Source organism: Mus musculus, chromosome 5, assembly GCF_000001635.26.
Source record: "Mus musculus strain C57BL/6J chromosome 5, GRCm38.p6 C57BL/6J".
Taxonomy (NCBI): domain Eukaryota; kingdom Metazoa; phylum Chordata; class Mammalia; order Rodentia; family Muridae; genus Mus; species Mus musculus.
In genome coordinates this window covers 53,805,866-53,829,831 of record NC_000071.6, presented here as the reverse complement: position 1 = coordinate 53,829,831, position 23,966 = coordinate 53,805,866, and the positions used below count along the sequence as shown (strand labels likewise).

The 23,966-nt window shown below is 40.2% G+C and overlaps 1 protein-coding gene across 8 annotated transcripts in view; it reads right to left on the bottom strand.

The window, feature by feature from the left end:
• Positions 1-20,289, bottom strand: part of Tbc1d19 (TBC1 domain family, member 19) — a 99,679-nt gene extending 79,390 nt beyond the window's left edge. For 3 of the 8 annotated variants that reach the window (XR_003955695.1, XR_003955696.1, XR_003955697.1), the window contains exons 1-2: positions 19,974-20,289; positions 410-482 (exon numbers count right to left, since the gene is read on the bottom strand). Coding sequence is in view for 1 of the 8 variants with exons in the window: in NM_144517.4 (NP_653100.1) it covers positions 410-482; positions 19,974-20,072 (172 nt within the window). In the remaining 7 variants the exon portion in view is untranslated. The remainder of the gene's footprint in view (positions 1-409; positions 483-19,973) is intronic. The other 5 variants (NM_144517.4, XM_006504067.3, XM_030254772.1 and 2 more) reach the window with 5 other exon arrangements.
• Between the last annotated feature and the right edge of the window lie 3,677 nt (positions 20,290-23,966).

The window sequence follows — 23,966 nt, the reverse complement described above, 5'->3', positions numbered from 1 at the left end:
AAGTGCTGGCTCGACGCTATCCCTTCTTGTTCAAAAACTAAGACTTCTTTTGCTTTCTGGTTTTTTTGTTTGTTTGTTTGTTTGTTTGTTTTTGTTTTTGGCTTTTTGTTTTGTTGTGCTGTGTTTGTTATGTTATGTTGTTTTGAGAGCAGAGACAAATAATGTAGAATGAGAATACAAGCTACTTAATAAGGGTATATTTCCCATCCTTGAGACAATTTTGACTAGGAAGGAAACAAGTGACTAATGCAAAGCAGTCCCTGCTACCGTGTCCTCACATGTCAGCACCGTTGTATTCAAATGTGTGCCTTCTAATCTTCTCCAAACAGAAGCCCTCAGCCAAGCTCTATCAGTTCTGAAGTAGCTGGAAGTCTAAGGACACTTAAAGGTCAGGGGGTACTTTACAAACCTGATATTTTAAAGAATTCCTTAATATCTTCTTTGAGTGATTCGAGTCTGATCTCGGGTCTCTGAAGACAGGACTAGATTTTGGGGAAACAAAGGAAAGAGAAAACAGAAGTAAAAAGTTATGTCATTTGAGTTCATGTGTGACGCTTACAAATGTGGAGAAAGAAACACCCTTTTTTTTTTTTTTTTTTTTTTGAAATGCACTTGGAGGCTATAGCAGCTTAGACCTGCCTGAACTGGCTCCCCACAGAGAAGGCCTCACCTACTTTCATGGAAGCACTCTAACATATGCAAAATACAACATATAGCTTGCAAATACTTGTTTAGCTAAAGCCCAAGTAGAAATATGTTCACATTTCAGCCATCTATTCTCACATTATGTCCAAAGCCCTTGGCAGCCACATCTGGACAAAGATCTGCTGATGTGATGCACATCTGAATAGTGGCTTCCAGATTGGATTGCTGCTCAATATACATGTGTTGTGCCCATTTTAAAAAAGTAGATAAAATCCCTATTCATTAGTGCTTATTATAAGGTCTCTTCTATCTTCAAATGGATGCTTTGCATTCCACCCTGCAGTTTTTGCCATATATAACCTAAGTTTTCACTGCTTGTGATGGGTTTGACCATCCTCAATGTGTTGGTGTCTCATGGCACAGCTCTGTCTGGGAAACTCTAGAAACACAGTTCTTAGCAAGCCATCTCTGTTACTTCATGGTATTTATGCTCGATTCAAACCTATGAAGTCAAAGATGGCTTTCATTCCCCATCTACTTTGCTCCTCTCCTCAAACTTTAAATCTTCTGCAAGGAAACTGTCACGCACCTGATGACCCTCCGGGTCAGAAACGTCACATTTAGTAATTTTCAACTACACTTTAGCATCTCTGTGGCTCAACCTATTCCTGCAAAGAGGTGGCCGTGAACTTTTTCACTTTTATTCATTTTTATTTTATTATGTAACCAAATGCCCTTCTGTGCAGGTGTATGTGTAGACAAATGCAGGTGCCTGTGGAAGCCATAGGCATCAGAGCTCCCTGGAGATGGAATTACAGGAAGTTGTGAGTTGCCCAACATGGATGCTGCTGGGACCAAATCTGGGTTTTCTCAAGTGCAATACACACTCCTAACTGCTGAGTCATCTCTATCTGGAGTTTTGTTTTGTTTTATTTTTCAATCTCCTTTATTATCACATAAAAACAAACCAACTAATATCAAAACCAAAATTCTAGGAAAAATATTTATAGAAAAACTAGGTGATATCTACCATAAACCCAAAATACAACTGGCTCTGACCACTTAACAGCCAGGAGATCTGTTCAGTATTAGCAACTGTATGCTAAGAAACTAGTGATCAAGGGTACCTGTCATGTGTGGGGGAAATAGAACCCCCAACTAGCCCACAAATATGGTCAGCAACAGTTAAGGAGCCTACTGGAGAGCAGGACCTAAAGTCTGAAGGGGCTTGGCCAACTCCAGTGTTCCATTTAAGGAAACTAGAATGGTGCACCGACTGGGGCTCCTTTTTCTAATAAAAACACATAGAGTGAAAACACGGGTAATTAGATTGTGGCTGGTGGGGAAATAACTGATTACCTTGAAAACTAGTAAGTAAAATAAAACACATTTATCCTGTCTTTCTGTCCTGTCTCAAGTGAGAAACCAAACAGTACAAGGGAATGTTTAATTTATAAGTAGTTCAGCTTGTGGGCTGGAGTGATAGCTCTAATGACATTTGCTGCTCTTACAAAAGACCTGAGTTCAGTTGTCAGCACCACATGGTTGTTCACAACTGTCCTTAACTCTACTTGAAGGGGTTTCAATACCCTCTGGTCTCCATTGGCAACAGGAATATATGTGACACATAAATATACATTAAGGTAAAACATTTGTACACATAAAAATTAAAGCATTACAGCTAAAACTAAAACAGATTCAGTTAGAACCCCAGTGAATTGCTGGCTCTAGGCATTGAGCAGACACAGCTATTAAGTCTGCAGAAGAGGTGCTTAGACAGTCTGTGCTAGTCAATGAAAGAACGCTCTACTACCAACAGCTATGCCAAAAGTTGACACCCAAGTCTAGTGAAGCCTGGGGCCCAGCTGACAAACATATAAAGGACAGAACATGGTGAGCTGCACTAGCAGTTTACAGCCAGTAAAAGTCCAAGCTATGGGAAACAGTAAGATAAACAGTCCAGCCTTTAGCTGAGGAAGCATTCTTTTTTAAAAGAAGGGAGGAAAGTTGGAAAGAAGATTCAAAGAATAAAGTGCTTGCTGTGAGAATGTGAGGACCAGACATGGCATCCTCAAAACTAACATAAAATGCTAGGAAGATATGGTGGCCTGCTCATATTTCTAGAACCTGTAAGACAAAGACAAGGGATTTCAGAGAAAGCTAGCTGATTAGAGTAGCCAAAGGTCTCAGTTCATGTGAGAGAACCTGTTTTAGGTTTTTTTTAAAGTGAAGGATGATTGGGGAAGACATCCAGAATCAACCTCTGGCAACCACATACACACATACGACTATGTATACACACATACACATTTATAACACATACATAAATAAACCTATATTTTTAACATACTCGAAGGCATTTGATTTTTAAGTTGGCAAGACTAAGCTATACTAAGTGTAGTGGCTAGTCCTGGTTGTCAACTTGACTCTATCTGGAGTAAACTACAATCCAGAAATGGAGAGCTCACCTGTGATCCAGATCTTGAGGCTGGAAGACACAAGTTTCTGACCTGGATCTTGGCATGGAAATCTTGAGGCATAGTGGCTATGAAAAGCTTAGGCCCAGGCAACTTAGTGCATGCCTTTAATCCCAGGGACTAAGGCTGAGTACAAGGTCAGTCTAGGACCAAACAACATTTAATAGCAAGCTCCACTAGGGCAGCTGCCTTTGTGCCTAAAATAGTTACTTTCACAAAACAGATACAGAATAAATGTTTATTGAATGAATGAATGAATGAATGAATGAATGAAGCAGCATCTTTCTTTTCCAATCTGCGTTCTAGTGCTCTCTTCCTAAAGTGTAAGTCTGTCCTAGCTGTGGCTGTGCAGCAATAGAAAGGAGTCTGAGATTTCCAACAGGCATACGTAGCCCAGTACAGTGTAAATCTACTTTATCCCTATGATCTGCTGCTGGTGCTGCCTGACCAAGCTACAGATCCTCTTGGCTTCTCACTGTGGTACGCACTGGTCAGAGTACCCCGTGCTCCCACAACTGGAAATGCCTTTAGGGCTTCAAGCTTTCGTTTGTGTTGTTTCCTTAGAAGCAAATGCTCCCTCATACATCACAAATCATGAAACAGGAACTTCTCAGCCCCTCCTCCCAGCCCCTAACAGAGACAGAGCACTCCGTCCTCTGTGACGGGCAGCGCAGAGGCTACAGTGAAGCTCTCATCTCACGTCTCTTTCTGACTAGAGTAGCATCTGACTGACAAGGCCAGGTCTCCACTCTGCAGCATATCTATTACTCTGGTATTAATGGCTGCTTATATTGACCAAACCATGTTCTATCTTTTTTAGTCAATTTTATCCCAAAATAAATAAGGAACTTCATAAAATTATTTTTAACTGAGCAGAGTAATTTCCAGTCCATTATCCCCAGAAGTATTTTATTTTAAAAGCTGTAAAACCTCCGGCTCATTATTCACAATGACGGAGGCAAATGGAAATTTAACTTGTCTTGTTTTTCTTTCTCTTCTCTGGTTTGTATTTGGACATGATTCATAAAGTCCCATTTAAAAAATTTGAAGAAAAAAAGCTTGTTTTTCTTTTTAAACATTTTCACTAGTTCAAGGTTGCTAGACCTTGATAGACTTTTCATAGTAAATACCAGCCTATAGGGAGCAGAGAAGGCCTTCGTGTGCAGAGTCCTGAGTGATATGTCCTGCTGACGCCGCCCAGCCATGGCAAAGACTCCAGAGGCTCAGGTCTGTGGAGGATCAGCAAAGCCTTCCTTCCCCTCTGGCCTGTGTATGGATGGTGACAGAGTGCAGAGAATACCCACCATAGCTTTCTTCTGAGATATTGACTGTCTGGAGATGACTTCAAGACAGAAGATTGGATAAGTCTGCCTCCTTGGTTCAGCTATTTACCATAAACCCTGCTTCCTTGATTATCTGTATACAATAACCCCACCTCTCTGTTCAACTCTACTATAATAACACAGTGAGCTTGAGATGAGGGTGGGACAGGGACAGGGCCTGAAGTTTCTCTAGCAGAGAGCCCGGACCATCAGCTCCCAGCTTCCTGCCCAGTGTCTGCCTATCTGCCTGCCTGCCTGTCTTCTTCATATACCCAGTGAGGTCCATTCCCTGAGCCCTGCTGGACATTGCATGAACCAAATTAACTAACTAGTCAGGTTAATTACTAAGATCTTTAGAAAATAGAGAATCAAAACCAGGACAGGGTACCTGAGGATGCAGCTACATAGTAGAGGGCTTGCATAGCAGGCTCGAAGATCTGGGTTGGAGCCCAGGACCATAGCCATACCAAAGGCACAGACACAGCCACCACACAAACCAACACACAACACAGTAGGGCAGTCACAGGAGCACCATGTGCTACGGTGACACGGTTCTGACACATAAATCAGTAGCACAAGCCTCTCTGAAAAGTTCCCTTGAAGACACTCTGGGCATCCCACTGTATAAACCACATTGAAGGCAGCATTATTACACATTGACAACAAACCTTTCTCACTCACATTCACTGTTTAAAAGGTGCAGCTTTAGTCTGATACAGTTTAGGCATCTTATTTCTGCATTGCATTGTGACGATCCAATGAGGAGAAAGGTTCCGATTCACAGAGAAGTATCCATATTACTAATACATTTCCTAGTGATATAATCACACTCCCAATCTAAACAGATAGAGGAAATTGACAGAGAAGTAGTTAGAAATTTTTATTTTTAGGACAAATCCAAAATTCCTTTCTCACTAATACCTAGATGAGACTAGGACTTCTGTGTGTGTGTGGTATCCTTCCCCTGGGTGTGTTGCACCGCAGCAGCGTGCTGCCATAGCAGCCGCGTGGTGAGCACGAGCACTGTGCTTTCCCTGGCCCGCACTCTGACACGCACACAGCTGGAGCTGCAGCCTCACTTGTGTGATGCCTCAGGCACAAGCTCGTGCAATGCCTCGAAGAAATGTACAGGAGCAGTGCAGACTGTGTGCTGACCGTCTGATGCTGAGGAGTTGGAGGAGTGGTTTAGTACAGTTGGTCAATTACTGATTTTTAAGCCTGGCTGTAATAGAACACAGCTTACAAAGCACTCGGGACAGCAGGAACACTGGTTTGGCACCAGAGAGCTGAAATTATCTCCCAGGCTTACTTAGTAATTTGATTAAGCCACTTAACATCTCTGCATTTGTTTCTTCTTTAACAGAGAAAAGAAACTAAACGAAGTTATTATGAAAATTGAGTAGAAAATTATCAAAGTAAATTTTTGGCTATGTAGTTCAGTATAAATTAAAGTTATGTTATAAAATATAAGATGTGCCCAGATGGTAATGGACTAGATATCTGTAACAGATTTTCATAGAAAAAGTTATGAGTGTTGGAGAAAGAGGTTTTTTGGAAAATCTACAATGAGAACTTGAACCTTCTTTAAACCCAATGCCTGTAGCTCACGACAAGAACTAAAACATACTCCTGTTACAAAACGGGAAGCAGGAAATGTATAGTTGTGATGCTGTGTACAGTCTTCACCCTCTCATGCTGATGGTAGCATCATCACTCTTCTGCATGTCTAAAAGCACATGTTCTTCCTCTTGCTGATGCACAGGTGTACACAGTTTTCATTTCCACTAAAACAGTCTAACTTCAAACCTTTAGCTGTGAAAATCATAAACTCCTAATCTTGGTGAGTACAGGAGAGGTAGAGAGAGAGAGGCTGAGGCCACCTGCTCTGGAAAGGAACACAGCACACAGCAAAGGCTCTCATTACCTCTCTTTCTCACTACACTCACATACTGATGCTGGACTCCAGGTATCCACCTGTGCCTGGAAATGGCAGAAGTTTAGGATTAGAAGGGACTATAGGAAGCTCTGCTCTACCACTAACCACTTAGAGCCACTGCCCTCTCCACAAGATCATCTGTCTGAGAAAATCCGCCATGGAAGCTGAACTGCTGCTTAGGAATGTTTCTACTCCTCCCTTAGTGATGCCTCCCTTACCTTACATCGCTGGGCCAGCGCGCCTGGCGGCACTGACTTGGCCACACAGTAAGTGCTCGCACTAACCCCGCCACCTCAGGCCACACAGTAAGCTTGATCCCTTTTGCTGAGAGCCCTTTAATAAGAGTTACTGTGTCTCTGAATTTGCTTTCCTCGGGGTCCCGTCTGTTTCAAACTCTATCAAGTTCTCGAGTATCCAAGGCCTAGCTCCGTGTCACTCTGAGTAGCTCTCCCTCGCCTGTCTGTCATTGTTGTGGATTCAGAACTGACCTCTAGAGCTCACTCCTCTACAACACTGACTCTCAAGCTTTCAATCGCAGGTTCCTCACTCTCTTAAAAGTCACTGAGGACTCTGGGATGCTTTGTGTAAATTATAAGTATTGGCACACCATCAGATCAAGTAAAGCCAATTAAAAGTAATTGTTAGTATGGTGGTTCTATTTGGTTCTATGTGATTGCCCCATGATTCAAGAATTCTACTTCCCGGTGCATCCCCAAGGAATCCAAATCAGGGCAGCAAATAGACACTTAACACCAGTACTAATTCTCAACAGCCCAAAGGTGGAAACAGCCCAAAAAACTATAGATAATGAGCAGACAAGCAAAATGTTGTGGATATTTGAATATTATTCTCCCTTTTAAAAGTTATTTCTGACATGGTACAGATGAACTTGAAGACATCATGCTATATAGAAGGAACACACATTTAAGAAAACAAAAGCAAATACTATGATTTGCTTCTGCCCAAAACAGTCACAGCCAGAAACAGTAGAAGATGGTGATCGGGCCAGGGAGGGGCCAGGGAGTGAGTGTTTAACAGCACACAGCCTCAGCCAGGGTGGTTTAAACAGTTCTGGACATGGATGGCGATCTCTCTAACACAGTGTGATGTACCTCATGCCAAAGGTCCACTCAACTGAGGAGCAGAGGTAAATTTTATGAATATTGGGCCACAAGAAAGAATTGCTTGATTCGTTTTAAAATAATCATCATAACCCATTATATATTATCCTAAATACTTATTTAAAGTAGCTTTATTTTTAGAAACAAACACAAATTCTAAACATCAGTGAGAAGCATTATATAATCTTTTAAATGTATACACTAGTAGATGAAAACTATCACGTTCTTGTAATTTCCATGGCAGTCAATCTATGGCATTGCTGTTTTGCCTGATGTATTTGGACAATACATACATGTAACTGGAGACACGGAGTAGAATTTTATTATCCTTTGCAGACAACTGAAGATGTTCTTTTATGAAACACCAAAATCTGATAACCTATGGTTTCCTAAAGATTGGCTATGATATGGAATTTAATATCAATAAACTCTCCAGTCTCTAACACACACAAAATGCATTGCTCAGCTTTGAACTTGAGTCTTTTCCCTACATGTGACCTTCTAATATCATGCATGATCAGATACTGGCTAACTAAGTCAAGTGATTGACTTACCATTGAACAACATCAAAAAGTAATATTCATTAATGTCACCACCAATATCACCCACAAGTAGTTTTTAAATATCGAGAAGCCATTACGTTCACAGTGGCAGACACATTTTCCCAATAGCTCAGCAGCTAGTTTTTATTCAAAGCTTGAATTTCATCACCACACACAATGACTTTCCTTTTAGTGGCATGTTAACGTCACATTTTATTTTTTGAATAACAGAACTGATTCTGTGAATAACAGCTTACATGAATGCATATGGATTACAATAGCTGTTTCCAGTTTCATAACTTTCATTTTTGAAAAATCAAATTCATTTGCTTATAACTCTTAAGAGCTTTTTAAATTATTTCTTTTCTTTTTTGAGCCTATAATTACATCATTGCCTCCTTCACATTCCTCCCTCCAAACCTTCTCATTACTCCTCCTTGCTGTTTTTTAATTCATGGTCTCTTTTTTCATTAATTGTTGTTACATAAATATATATGTATCATATTCCATGTACATGTATATATTCTATATTGATGGAATATAGTATATATTATATATAATTATATATTTGTTATTAAATTCCATAGCATAAAAATGTAGATTATTTATAAATTATATGTTTATAATATATTATATATAACTATATATGTGGGATATGTAAATGGAAATTATGTAATGATTAAAAATATGGAATGTATATGAAAATTATGTAGAATATATAGAAACAATGTTGAGTATATAATTATATAATATATGCATTATAACTATATAAATAATTATATATAATATAAAGAAATATATATGGAATATACATATGTATGTATGTATGTATGTGAGTATATATATATTCCTAAATATAACCTGCATAGTCTGTATAATGTTACTTGTATGTTTTCAGCACCAAGTTGTCAAACTTGGTGCTGGATAATCAATGTGTGTGCTCTTCCCTGTGGAAGACTATTTCTGCTTCACTAAGCACTTCTTAGTCGTGTGTAGTTCTTGTGTAACTGAGGCCTCCTGACCTCAATTCACAGGCTGCTCATGGAATCACGGAAGATCTCACAGAACATAGAAAATAAAACAAGCAGAGGAAGAGGATATAGCACTCTCTCCCTCTGTCTCTCCTGATTATCAGAGGCATGTGAGTGTGCTCTGTAAACAATCCTGTGATCTCCCCTTCTGAAATTACCTCAACAACCCCTTTATGCCCTGTGTTGTTTGTTGTTGTTGTTGATGACGATGACAATGATGATGACGATGATGATGATATTCATTCAGGAACTTCCAACCCTCCAAAGAGCTAGTCACTCAACCTAAGTACTTCTACCTATCTACAAAGTTTCCACACAAGAATCCAGAGTGGCCTTTTCACTGCCCCAACATTGGGAACTGGGTTGTGTCCTTGAACACCATGCAGACTGCCCCTCTAGGTGCATTTATGCTCTCTTCACCTACACTGTCCTTGCAATAATTGAGTTCTTTGTATGTGCTAGTTGCTGAATTTAAAAATAAAAAGATATCGTTTCTTACTTTTAAAGATCTCACAGCATAATTAAAGGCATAAAAATAAAAGCGAGACATAGTATTTAAAAAGATATTGCCCTTTCCCACAGTAATTCCCAGACATGCTCGTCATTATTCCCGACTTAGTCTAATTCCCCTCAAGAGTCCATTACCATCACTAATGAGACGCTCAATGGAAACATGTTGAATTGGGTCTCTCCATTCCTTCCTAATACTTCTGGTTCCATCTAAAACCATAGTGCAGACTCATTGCTGTAATCCTAGCAGTCCCAGTGGAACACCCTGTAGCCAGGGGTGCGTGTTAATTTCAGGTTGGAAGGCCAGGCGCCCTGAACGCTGACTGAGCCTTACACTCAACATGTGCCCTGTGATTCCCGCCCCACTCCGGTTTCTCTCACCTTGAAGATGGATCTGTCCCTGGCTGCCTTCTGCTGACATTCCCAAGCTGACCCACTTTCCTACCTACACTCTCTTCTCCATTCTACCGTGACCTCTTGTTCCCTTTCATGAAATCATTCTCAGTTTACTTTTTGTGACCAACCTTCTCCATTAGTCAATGAAGGTTTGTTCTAACTATTCCAGGAACCCTACATGATATTTTCTAAGCAACTCAGTGCTGACATAAAACATGAGATATACTTTAGCAAGCCAAATTCACATTGTAATGTATATCCTGTATCCTAAGAATAAATTCCACACGGGTAAGAACTTTCTTCTCTTGGAATTCTACATTCCGTCATTCACTTCTTTACTATATTACTTCATAAAATTAAAGATGCAATAAAAACCAACATATAAAAGATAAAGATGACATTGCATCCTGACTCAAGACAAATAAGAGACCCTGAGTTTCAAGTTTATATATCAACTGCAACAATACAATCTAGATCTTCCCCGAGTATACACCAAATGTTGCCTGAAAATATACCCAAAAAGACAGGCTATGCATACTGCTCTTCCAGAGGATCCATGTTCAGTTCTCAGCACCTACATCAGGTAGGTTATGGTCACCTGTAACTCCAGCTGCAGAGATATCTGACACCCCTAGCCTCTGTAAGCAGCTGTACTCACAAACACTTACCCACACGCAGACATATATACACACATGTAATTTTAAAATGATAAAAAAAACTTTTTTAAAAGACAGAACACATTTTGCTCATGGCATAGACCTTTCATATGAATATAAATTCCATATATTTGAGATAACATTTCATGAAGTTTTGTTTTTTAACTAATACCAAGATATTCCGGGGTTCTAGACACTATAATACCTATTATATATTCCTCTCTCCAAAGCTCATCTTCTTTCAGGGCCCTGTCTGTATTATTTCTATTATTTATAATTTTAAAAATTGAATAACAAAATATATTTAATGCTTAATGGAGTGAAAATAACATGTTTATGCAACATCAACTTCAATGCAAAATAAAATAAAGTAGCAATACCAATATGGCCCTGGACATCAATCTGGAATTAGACTGTCACCCCAGCGTCTAGAGAATAGAGGAGAAAACTCCATCCTAAGACTCAAAAGAACTTCAAGACAGTTACTCGGGAATAGTCAAAAAACAAAACACTTGACCACTCTACTATATAAGAAATGTATTAAAACATAATTGGTGGTTAATTATGCTAAAAATGACATTTTATTACAAGGAGAAAAATATTTTTTAAAATCTGTATTTAGTTTTTAAACATCTATACAATTATATTTTACTCTGTAAGTTGCTCTACCAATTTCTATGTACATCTGAACAAAAAACTTGAGGCAGTACAGGAGACATACCAGCAAGAAAATACGTTCATTAAATGTAAAAGACACATAGTATCCAGTCAGCTGTTGAAAAGTACATTAGCAAAGCTGACTAAAAGAGAAAAATGGGTCTGTGTTTCAAGTGTAAAGGGCAAAGTATCACAATGAACAGTGAGACAATGAAGATCACTGGATGAAGAAATGCTGAATCATTTGTACCTTCTTTTAACAGCCAGGTTTTCTTTGATAAAGCACTGACTAATACAAGTGAGAGGTTTGTTATCTTCTTCCATCCTCACCAAATGGGGTGAATGTGTACCAGGTGGGTAAGGTGGAAGGACAAACTGCTGGGTTAGCAATACACTTGTCTAGAACCAAGAGTGCGCTCGAGATCTCTCTCTCTCTCAGACACACACACACACACACACACACACACACACACACACGTGCGCGCATGTGCTCGTGCACACCCCTAAATGTAGAAAAGAATTGCTGAGTTAACAGGTCTTAGAGTAAAAGGAGAAAAACCCTGAAGGAGGAACTAGCTATGCGATAGTTACACTTTCTCTAGGATAGTAAGCCTATGGGCATGAGAATCAGGACTAGCCCAGCACAAAGCCAGCAGGTCTGCCGAAGACACAGAAAAATAAGTAAAGACTTTTTGCAAGTATTAAGCGCTTAGCCAGTTTTATTCTCAAGAAACTGGTACTCTGTGGGATAGAAGGCTAAAAACCGAAACAATAAAATACACTGACAAAGTCCTTTAGCGAAAGGACTTTTGAGGAAAAGATTTAACTTTGAGACTCAAATGTAATGAATGCACAGAATACATCAAATCCTTCATTGAAACCCTAGGAGAGCCAGGAAAGGACCAAGGGGAGATTGGTCCTGAGAAAGCTCAGCCTTGACTCAGCACACTCCATAATGGCATTCCAGCTGGCAACTAGTCCCAAGCCTGCCCCGTGGAGGAGATGGTGACGGTCCGAGGCTGTATTTTAATTTGTACAAAGCACCCAATAAAGGCATGCTGCTGTCTGACTAACAGCACACCAAGGCAAGAGGAGAAAAGATTACAAAGAGCTCCATGGGTAATCTAGATAACAGTTTTAACGAAGAGGAACCTTTACAATTATGAAGGAGACACAGAGCCTAATGTTCCCCCCTCCTCCCTCTCTCTCTCTCTCTCTCTCTCTCTCTCTCTCTCTCTCTCTCTCTCTCTCTCACACACACACACACACACACACAGACACACACACACACGAAAAAATGGTTATAAAAATCCAGGAAAAATACATTCAGAGCTGGCTTCATTAAACAAGAATCACCTGGAGGGGGGGTGTGGGGTGTGTGCTGTCAACAATGCTCAGCAGTTAAAAGTACTCAGTGCTCTTCCAGATCTTGTGTCAGATTGTCATAAGACTGACTAGCACAGACACAAGCAAAATAAATGATCATCCACAATAGCTCACCAATGTACATCTTAACAAGTCTGGTGAGACACTGAAAACAGAAAGAAACTGCTAAAAAGACACCACATAAAGGCAGGCAGTATACATTCAGTGATGACAGAAGCTCAATAGAAGCCAGAAAGGAAAACAAAACAAAACAAAACAAAAGACAATGGCTAACACCTCCAACACACTGCAAGAAAATCACTGCCCACTTGGAAAGCCATGTGTATAAGAAGCATCCTTCAAACTGAAGATATACAAAGAACTATCAGACAGATAAAGAACCCAAGAAACATGAGACCCGGAGTGTAACTCAGTGGCTGAATGCAAGCAAGACTCTGGATCAATCCCAGACCCTAGTACCCTAGACCCCATGCAAAAGCTAGCAATTTGATCTAGAAAATCTGTTTCTCCACCCCCCCAAAAATAGTATGCCATTAGGAACCTAAAAAGTAACACAATGAGTTATCACAATACACAGCAGACATAGGTTCCTAGTGCTGGAGAAAATGGGAGACATGGGAATGCTCATCCAATGTTGATGAGAATAAAACCACTCTACAGCCACAAGCAGAGACCAACTGTCATTTTCTTGCAAAGCAACCATAATCTTATCAAACCACCCAGCAATCACTGTCTTTGGTATTGTTCAAAGGAGCTGAAAATTTATGCCCACACCTGAAACACAAACATGAACTGTTTATAGAAGCTTCGTTCACACCAGACAAAACTTAGAAGAAACCAAGATTGTTGTCTGAGAGGTAAGTGTACAAAATGGTAGATTTATAAAATAAGATATTACTCAGCACAAGAAAAATTAGCTCTCAAGCCATGCAAGAGACACTAGGAGCTGATGTATTATAGACCAGATACTGTGTAGGCATAATGTATGACATTCCCAATGGGAAAAGTATGGAGACAGGACAGTAGGATAAAAGGACAGTAGTAGATCGAGTCTGGTACCCAGGCCAAGGGAGGTATAGACAGGTACTGTGGGGCATGGGAAATTTTACATGAGACATATTGCTGAAAGTCCATAGAGCTGTACAGCAAAAAGAATGGACTCTAATGCGAACTATATAATCTAGTGAGGCACAGTCGATCAGTTTTAGTCATTTGTATGACATGCGCCACACAGCAGTGAGACACATTAACAACACGGGGAGCTACTTGGAAGACAAGAGCAGTGATGGAGGACTCTGTACATTCCACTCAATTTTACATAAACCAGAAGCTAGTCTAACAGCATGTGTTAATTAAAAAACAAACAAAAAAGGCACAAACAGGAAACCCTAAGCACAGGCTATATTGTAGAACTCTCCCCAGTGTTTAAACAAATAAAATTTTATAACACAGAAAATAGCAAATGGAAAAAAGTGTAAGACTTCCCTATACATTTATGAGGCCAGAATACCTTTTTATATGACTTGACAAACACATATGAAAAAGTGACAGCAATTTATCTCATCACTAATTGTACTCCTTAACCCTCATATCTGTGAGACTGTCTAACCTCCATCTTAATAGAGCCACTGTGAGACAGTCACTCACAGACCAACAATGATAAAAATATATATTACTTACAAAGCCATAACATTTTTGCCATTAAAACCTTATTTGTAAGAAAGAGAGACATATCAATAAACCAATAACAACAACATACGTTATACAATAAATTTATGTGTAGGCTACAAAGAATTTTGTGTAAGAAATGGGTAGGAATTTTTATACATTTTACCAAATTTTACAGGACAAGTCATCTGGCTGAACACAACAAAGGCAGAAATGGAAAGAAGTTTCTAAGAATGCTCTATCTTAGCAAAATCATAATTGAGATTTTTTTCTAACTTATTAGTTGAACATTCCCTAAAAGTCACACTGTTGGATAGATAACAATCACACAGTGTGTGATTTCAATATTCAATTCTCACCAATACCAAGTCATTCTCAATAAAATCATAAGTCTTTATTATACCCTGTCTCCCCTGCACACCCACAGAAAGTTTTAAGAAGACCAAATGAACTGAATTCTAAACAAGGTTATCCAAGGACAACCATGTCTGCAAACTATCTTGCCTTTGGCAGAGCAAGGGAGGAAGGGGAGGCTGAGACACAGAGGCAATAAGCAGTCAACCACTAAACAAATAGACTGGGTTTTTTTTTCACTTTTGGTGTATTAATTTTTTAAGTTTTATTTGTGCATATGAGCATTGTGTTTGTATGTATACTGTATGCCAGTAGGTGGAGTGAGATCCCATTAAAGATGGTAGCAAGGCATCGTGTGCTTTCTGGGAACTGAACTCGGGACCTCTGGAAGAGCAGCTGAGTCATCTCTCCAGGCCTTGTTATATTCATTTTTAATAATTACATAACTTTTATGTTCTATTTTAAGTAAAAATTTCCATAATCTATATTTTGATCGTTTCCCCCAATGCCCCTCAGATCCTCCCCACCTAACTACCCACCCAATTTTATGTTCTTTCTCTCTCTCAAAAACAAAAGACCACAAAACTCAAAAGAAACTGGGCATGGAGACTACCCTGGAGCATGGCTGATATACCCAGTAGCACTCTATTGGGGGAAAACCTGATTTTCTTTCTGCCTGTGGATATCAATTGCAGGTAGCTTCTTGGTTAGAGGTGGAAGCCTCTGTTTACATTCCCTTCTCAATCATGGGACCCCATCTAACTTGAGGTTGTATAGGTCTTGTGCATGCCACCACAGTCTCTGTGAATTCATGTGATCATCAGTCCTATTGTGTCTGGAAGACACAGTTTCCTTATAATCACTCATCACCTCTGGTTCTTAGAACCTTTCTCTTCCACATAGATCCCTAAGCCTTGAGAGGAGGGCATTGATGAAGACATCCTGTATGGGATTGAGCTCTCCAAAGACTCTTACTCTCTGCACATGCTCCAGTGGAGGTCTCTGTGTTAATTACCTTCTACAGCAACAAGTTGCTCTAATGTAGGATGAAGACACTTATCTATATGAGTACAGCAACATGTCATTAGGAGTCATTTTATTACTGTGAACTTTTAGCAGAATAACGGTTTTCCTGTAGGTTTGTTATCTATCTAGACAGCTCTTGACCACTTTAGCAGAGTCAATATGGTGATTTGAATAACAGTGGCCCCCAGAGGCTCATATATTTGACTGCTTGGTCTCAGGGAGCAACACTACTTGAGTGGGATTAGGAGGTGTGGTCTTGCTGGAGTAGGTGTGGCCTTGTTGGAGGAAGTGTGTCAGTGGGATAGGCTTTGGGGTTCAGAAGCCCAAGTTGGGCCCAGTGGCTCTCTCTTCCTGCTGCCTGCAGATCCAAATGTAGAACTCTCAGCTACTTCTCCAGCACCACATCTGACTGCAAAACTCTCAGCTCCTTCTCCGGCACCACGTCTGACTGCATGCTGCCAAGCTTCCTTGCCATAACAGTGAACTAAACCTCTGAAACTGTTCGCAGGTCCCAATGAGATGCTTTCCTTTATGAGAGAGTCCATGGACACAGTGTCTCTTCACAGGGAAAAAAAAACCTACACTACCTAAGACAGTCATGGATTCTACCTCATGGTGTGGGCCTTAATGTTTGTTTCTCCCTTAATACTGTGTCATATTGCACCAGTATAATCTCGCAGGCAAGTCACTGCTGCTCGTTGCAGAGGTTGTAGATGAGAGATATTGATTATTACTTTTCTTCCTTGGTAGTGTGCAGGATACCTCCTGGTACCATGAATGCTGGTCAATACTACTGAAGCTTCTAGTTAGGCACCAGCTTGATTTCTCCATGTCTGATAACACAGACAAATGTTTTCTTCAGCAATAGTGCAGGTTGTGGAGAGTGCATGATAGCTTTGGCAACAGCCTGCGATATTTGGGGATGAAGGCATGTCCATGGGACCCTTTTGACCAATTTAACAATAGTAGCCCATTCCTGGCACTGGACATTTTACTCAGTGGTATTAAAATGTCTACTTGGGGCATTGTCTCCCTATCATTTGGTAACTTCATTTAAATTCCTTTCACGTGTGTATATATTTTAGAAAGCTTCTGTAGGTGTAGGTGTCGACTTGGTGTTTCCAATTGCCTTTGTTGTCAGTTGTCTCTCTCAGTGGTCTCCCTATCCCTCTCCTTATTTAATCATCCAATTCTGATTTCCCCTTTTTGTCGCCATAACAATATATTCTATCTCCCCTTCCTTACGAGAGCCTCTCCTACAGCAAAGGACATGATCGTCTGGCAAAGCATTGGCCTACAGACTGGAAAATGATCTTCATCAACTGTTGCAAATTGTTACAAACGGTTAGTATCTAGACTATATAAAGAACTATAGAAGAATAAAAACTAAAAACATGATTCTTAAAATATCATTTCATTTTAAAAAATGGAGTACAAAACTAAGCAGAGAGTTTCCAGAAGATGAAACCCAACAGGCTCAGAAACACTTAGAGAAATGTACAACAACCTTAGCCAACAGGAAAATGCAAATTAAAACTAGTTTGATATACCATTTTTCCTCATTCAGAATGGCGAAGATCAAAAAAAAATTGATAGCACATGCTGGTGAGGATGCAGGGGAGGGGGAATGTCTATTCATTTCTATTCAAAGGGAGGTGCAAACGTGTACAGCCACTATGGAAATCAATGTGGTGGTTTCTCAGGAAGCTGGGGATTGAGCTATCTTATGTTTCAGCTCTACTACCCTTGAGCATATAATTGAAGGATTCTACATCCTATTACACAGACTTCTGCTCATCTATGCTCCTTGCTGGTCTATTCATACTAGCCAGAAGTTGGAAACAGGTCAGGTGTCCATCAACTGACTTACAGATAATGGGAATGCAGTTTATTCACACAATGGAATATTACTCAGCTATTGAGAAAAATAGAAGTATAAAATTTGCAGGTAGATGGATGGCACTTGAAAAAAGAATAAGCATGAGTGAGGTAACTCATACTCCCCCCCCCCAATAAATATAGTATAGTTTCCATTATATGTGGATGTTAACTTTTAAACTTTCCATATATGAGCTATAATCCAGATAACCACAGAGGTTAGGTACGTAGTATACAGACTAATTATGAGCTAGCAGACCAGTCTAGAGTAGCCCAGAGTACAAGAAAGAAGGAATCCACTTTCATCTTGTGCCCTTTCCCATGAGCATCTACCAGGGTTTCACAGGAATCTGCAGAGTACCTTCTGCTGGCTAAATATGTAAAAACAAGCATAAAACTGCTACATCAACAATACTCTCCCCTTCCATGAGGCAACGACCCTAAATCACAAGCAATGTCAGAAACTCTCTATTTAAAATTTCAGGCAATAACTCCCCAGTTTAGAATAGTTGTAAAAGCTCTCTACAATGTGGACAGGTTGAAAAAAAAAATTCTCTTGGGCCTAGGACCTCATGCCAATTCAGAGATGTTAGCAGACACCAGAGCAGGTGTGTCTGTTTCACACACCTGCCACAGATACAAGGCTGAGTTTAGTTGCAAAACAAAGAAAAATAAAAGCCAGGGCTAATAAGGACCCTGCACAGATAAGGTATATGAACTAATAGTGTAGAATCAGAAGCTCCCACACCTACCATGGTGCTAGCACAGACTAAATCAGCCTATTGCTTGGAAAGGGACACATAGGCAGAGAGACTTGTGAAGCTGGGAGGTAGTAGAAATATTGAGGCAATTTCTCTATGCTCCAAGACTCTAACCAGAAGTAACAGAAGGCTGGGTGCAGTCTAGGGTGTAAGGAAGGGAACAGGGAAAATCTCAGAGTTTGCTTCACTCATGACCTATATATGCTAACTGAAGCACCACATTTTGCTTGGCTTTTTGTTGCTATGATAAAGCACTGCCCCAAAACAACTGGGTGTGGGGGGAGTAAAGAATTCATTTGTCTTACAAATTACAGCCTATCACGGAGAAAAGCCAGTGTAGCAACTCAAGGTAGAAACTACGGCAGAGACCCTGGAGGATCTGCTTTCTGGCTTGCTCCCAGGCTCATCATTCAGTACCTTGATAATATAGCCTAGGCTTGCCTGCTTAGGGATGGTACCACCCACAGTGGGCTCAGCCATCCTGTTTCAGTTAGGAATCACGAAAATGCCCCGTGCATATGTCCACAGAGGCAGCTTAGGAGATCAATTTCTCAATTAAGGTTTCCTCTTCTCAGGTGTTTTAAGTCAACAAACAAGATTAATCATCACATACCACACTCAGTAAAGATACACTTAAACAAAACTTTCAACCTACTTAACTGACATTTCTAAATTATAAAAAAAAAAAAGATGTTTACTAAGTACACAAAGGATGTTCAACAAGAGAAAACAAATTACGAATCTTAAAAATAAAAAAATACTCCAACAAAATTTAAAGAATTAACATAATATAAATTTTATCCATCCTGGAGTTAAACTTGAAATCAACAAAAGGAAGAAACTGGAAAGATCTCCCCAAATTTGAAAACTAAACAATACATTTTCTGGACAATCCATGGGATAAAGATAAAGTCACAGAATATACATATTGGCATTATCCATAATCTCTAAACAACCTAAATATCCACCAGGTAAGTACTAACTAGAGAAACTAATGGGAACAGAAGTACTAAAATACCAAGTTTGGATGGATCTCAAAATCCTAACGGGGACAGAAGCATCCACAAAAGTTTTGGTACTGTAGGATTCCATTCACACTACATTCTCATACAGTAAAGCTCTACTGGTTATTCTGTCTACTCGCAGGGCCGAGTCTGTTTAAATGAATTCAATAAACGCTAGGTGGGCACATTAAAAAAAAAATCACTGTAGGGAGAGCAAAGTGCAACAAAGTGACACATTAGAATAAAGCACATGGGATCCCAATCCATCCACGAGAAAGTAAAAAAGAAGGAAGGCATGCTGCTCGTGAGTCCAACATCTAAAAAATAAAAAATAGGTCCCTTAAACGACTACAAGAATAAACGGGAGAAGCCTTGGCCATTCTCTGGCCTGAAGAAGGGCGTGATGAGCCCCACCCATCTTTAAAAAAATACAATTGCCTCACTCCTGGGTCTGAGCAAACAAGGTGCAAGGCTCAGGGAGGGGTTTAAAACAGCAGAAAGGGGTGGAGAGAGCAAAAAGCTCTGGCCTGGGTGAAGGCAGTGTAGCAGGCAGGTCATCCTGCGGCCTGCCGGTCTCCATAGCTTCCCATCAGCCCCGCTTACCCAGGCCTGCCGTTCCAGCTGAGCATACAAATTGGAGCCCTTGAGTTTCTGGACGATCTGGGCAATGATGAGGGACAGGTCCGACTCCTCCTGCAACATTTCCCCTGCCCTAACCCGCCAGCCGCGGGGACGGCCGCCGGCAAGGAAAGAATGCGCTGCAGGGTCCCACTCCTGGCCGCTGACACTTCTCCCGGACCTTTTTTCGGCGGGACTCCTCCAGCGGGCGTTGCCAGGCAACTGCTGGGCCGTGCGTCCGTCCCTCTCTGGTCCCCTCCGCATCTGAAAGACCTCGCACATGCGTTCCGAGGGCGGAAAGAGACCAGGGCCGGGAAGTAGATTTCATTGTTCCTACCCAGTCTGATCGAAAACACAGAACAAAAGCTTGTTCTTCCGCAGCCACAAAGTTTCAGATGTGCAAAAAAGAACCGAGAACGAGGTGGTGTGTGTGTGTGTGTGTGTGTGTGTGTGTGTGTGTGTGTGTGTGTGTTGAAATTTACTATATAGACTCTGTATTATAGAGATTCTTAACTCTTCCACCAGTCAATCTCTGCAGAACACGCCTGTGAACACAATTGCTGCTGGTTACACCCCAAAATTATGGGCTCTGATACTAGCTGTTGCACTTAAGCGATGTATTTAAATTGCAGAATTCAATTTACACCAATTGGCAGGATGTTTTGATAGTTGGCTGAGGTAAGAAGCAATTCATGAAGTTGCACGCTTGTTTCCTTTGCGACTGTTTCTATTCTCTAGGCTTTATACAGCAGTGGTTCTCAATCTTCCTAATGCAGCCACACTTTAATACAGTTCCTCATGTTGTGGTGAACCCTAATCATAATTTTTTTGCAGCTTCTTCATAACTGTAATGTTGCTATTGTTATGAAACACATATAAATATATGTGTTTTTCAATGGTCTTTTTTTAAAGGAAGTCTTTTTTAAGAGTTTATTTATTTAATGTATATGAGTACACTGTCATATGGTTATAGATGGTTTTGAGTCACCATGTGGTTGCTGGGAATTGAACTCAGGACCTCTGGAAGAGCAGTTAGTGCTCTTGACCACTGAGCCATCTCTCCAGCCCTTTTTCAATGGTCTTAAGCAAGTCCTGTGAAAGGGTGGTTCTTGGGAACTGCTGTTCTAGAATCTACAATCATATCCTGGTATTAGTCTCCTTTCACATACAAATTAACCAACAACAATTACTAATACTTTTTTTTTTAGTATTCTTAATTTTAAAATGACTAAGATCCTGACTGTCCTTGTCTTTAAGAAATCTACCATCTAGATTTCTATGCATTCATTCCATCTTTTAGACATGGTCCAACTTTCAGTTTATCGAGCATTTACATACAAGGAACTGTGTGAGCACAAATATTTAATAAAATACAGTTTGTGTCCTCAAGGAAATATATGAAACATAGTTATAATTAGAAGTAACTGATTTAACTAATTGAACGTTAATCCAAAGGCCAATAGTAGGTCAGCAAACGCCCTAAGGTGTAATTATACATTAGAATACACATTAGAATAATAGAATAATTAGAATACACATTAGAATAATATCACCAAAATACTTACGGATTAATTTTGGTTTTGTGTGTATACATATTTTTTAAGCACAGCAAGAGTAGAATTTCAGGAAAACAGGCTGAGAATGCTGAAAAGGCTAGTTTAGCCTAATTACATTGAACGTTAATGAGCTTAAGAGTCACAAGAGGTTTTGTTAAATCAAACTCGAGTTCAGATTCAATAGGCCTCCAGTGAGATCTGTTCATTTGAATTGCTGACAGTGGCCTGAAGATTGAAATGCTTGGGATCCAAGAGCAAACTCTAAATAGGGAAGGGACAAAAGCAGCTAGACAATAGGAACTCAGTGAGATTGGACACCTGCCATCTAGGTACATCTCCCACATACTGGCATTTGTCACACCATCACAGAGATACCGTGAAGATAGATACAGATTCTAGATAATCTGCCTGGTCTGCCCGGTTCAGAAAAACCCAGGCAGGAAAGAGATATCGTACTATCTTTGTTTCTTTACAAAACCTTCTTCCTCAACACAGAGTGTCTCAGGCCTGTGGGTGAATATAACACTATTTTTTGTAGTTCCTTCAAGTCAATAACCCACCTGATCATGAACCTGATTAAAGCAACGTGGCCTTGAACAACAATAAAAAATAAAAATGGTGGTAAATGCTCCTTTGATGTTGCAAATAAAGGGATGATATGGAGAGAGATAATCATGCTTGCCTAGGCTTAGGAGAGTCTTGGGGCAAAGAAGCAAGACTCCCACATTCAGAAAACATCCTAGCTCCCTTCCTAGAGAATTGTGTGATTTTTCCTTCCTTGCCTGAAAAAGAAAGAAAATCCCATCCTGGAGAGTATTCTGTAAAGAAAGGATACCTAGTATTATAATGTCAATGAGTAAGATATTACAACTGACATAACTATGGAAAATAATATCCCATAACTCTGACAGGAAACAGAAAGTAACTAAACATATAAGAAATGTGGATGTGTCCAGCCCAAGTTTTTGTACAGATAGATGCTTTAAATCGTTTCTGAGAGAGCAATGTTCAGGATTAAAGCAACCGTCAAGAAGTTGGTGTAGATTTAATTTTCAAATCATACACAAGAAAAATAAACCTTTAATCATAACACTAAAAAATGTTTCCTACAGACATAGAAGCAGGTGTGATGGAGTGTGATTCAATTCAAGACTGCCCTCTGCTCCCTTTTTCCAATTTAATTTGGCAAGACCTTTCGAAGCACCTGCTGCAGAGGAAGGCTGGCAGGAGTACAAAGATCAGTAAGGACTATCCCTTCTCTTAAGGAATTCTCAGTTCCCTGAGGATGATGTAGCGAGTATGCAAAGAGCTTTAATAAATGACAGGCCCATCATTCCCCCACCTGTGTGTGCACCTTTTTCTGTATTCAGGTCCCTGTTCCACAGTTAACTGAAGAGGAAAGGTCTCAATTCGAGACTCCAATAGAGGACTTGCATTCAACATCGTTACTGTACCCGGAATAAGTAGAGACTGGGAAAATCCGCTAATTTCACATTTCAAGGTGACAATTGACTCAGCCTACTATGTGAATAACAGAGTCCAAAGTCACCTGAGTGGTTACAGCTGCCTAAATAGAGGCATAAGTTAAAAAGTCACAGAAAGACATCTCCTGAAATACCCTCCGAGTGGTGTTTCTGAATCATCAGAATTGGGTCTCTGGGCCCAACCCACCTGTGGTGGTTTGAATAGATATGACCCCCATACACTCAAGTGTTTGAATGCTTGGCCTATGGGAAATGGCACTATTAGGAGGTATGGCCTTGTTGGAGGAAGTGTGTCACTGTGGGGGTGGGCTTTGAGGACTCCTATGATCAAGCTATGCCCAGTGTGGCACAGTCTCCTTCTGATGCCGTCAGATCGAGATGTAGAATTCTCAGCTCCTTCTCTAGCACCGTGTCTACTTGCATGCTACTAGGCTTCTCACCATAACAATAATGGACCGAACCTCTGAATCTCTAAGCCAGTCCCAATGAATTTTTTTCCTTTATAAGAGTTGCTTTGGTCATAGTGTCTCTTCATAGCAATAAAACCCTAAGATGTCACCTTTCTCAGCTGTGCTCTGATTTCTGTGTGGATCTCACTGCATAGCAGTCAAACATACATGTGAAAAGCACTGAACAGTGGTACCTTATGAAAGGATGTGAGTTATGTCAATAACATCCTTCCCACTCCCATAAGTCACTGAGGTGCACTCCAGAGGTACTATGAAGCACCCTCTTTATTCCATGAACTGTACCAGCTACACTGATAATTATTCTCCTTTGTTTTAAAAGAAGACACTGTTTCAGCACATTGTATTTCAGAATTTATTGAACTGTACGCTGTCAAGGATAGCCCTTTGAAAATATGGTCTGAGATTATATGACAAGAGGAGAATATTTGCAAATGATATTTAAAAAAATAGATCAAACCTGGTGACTTG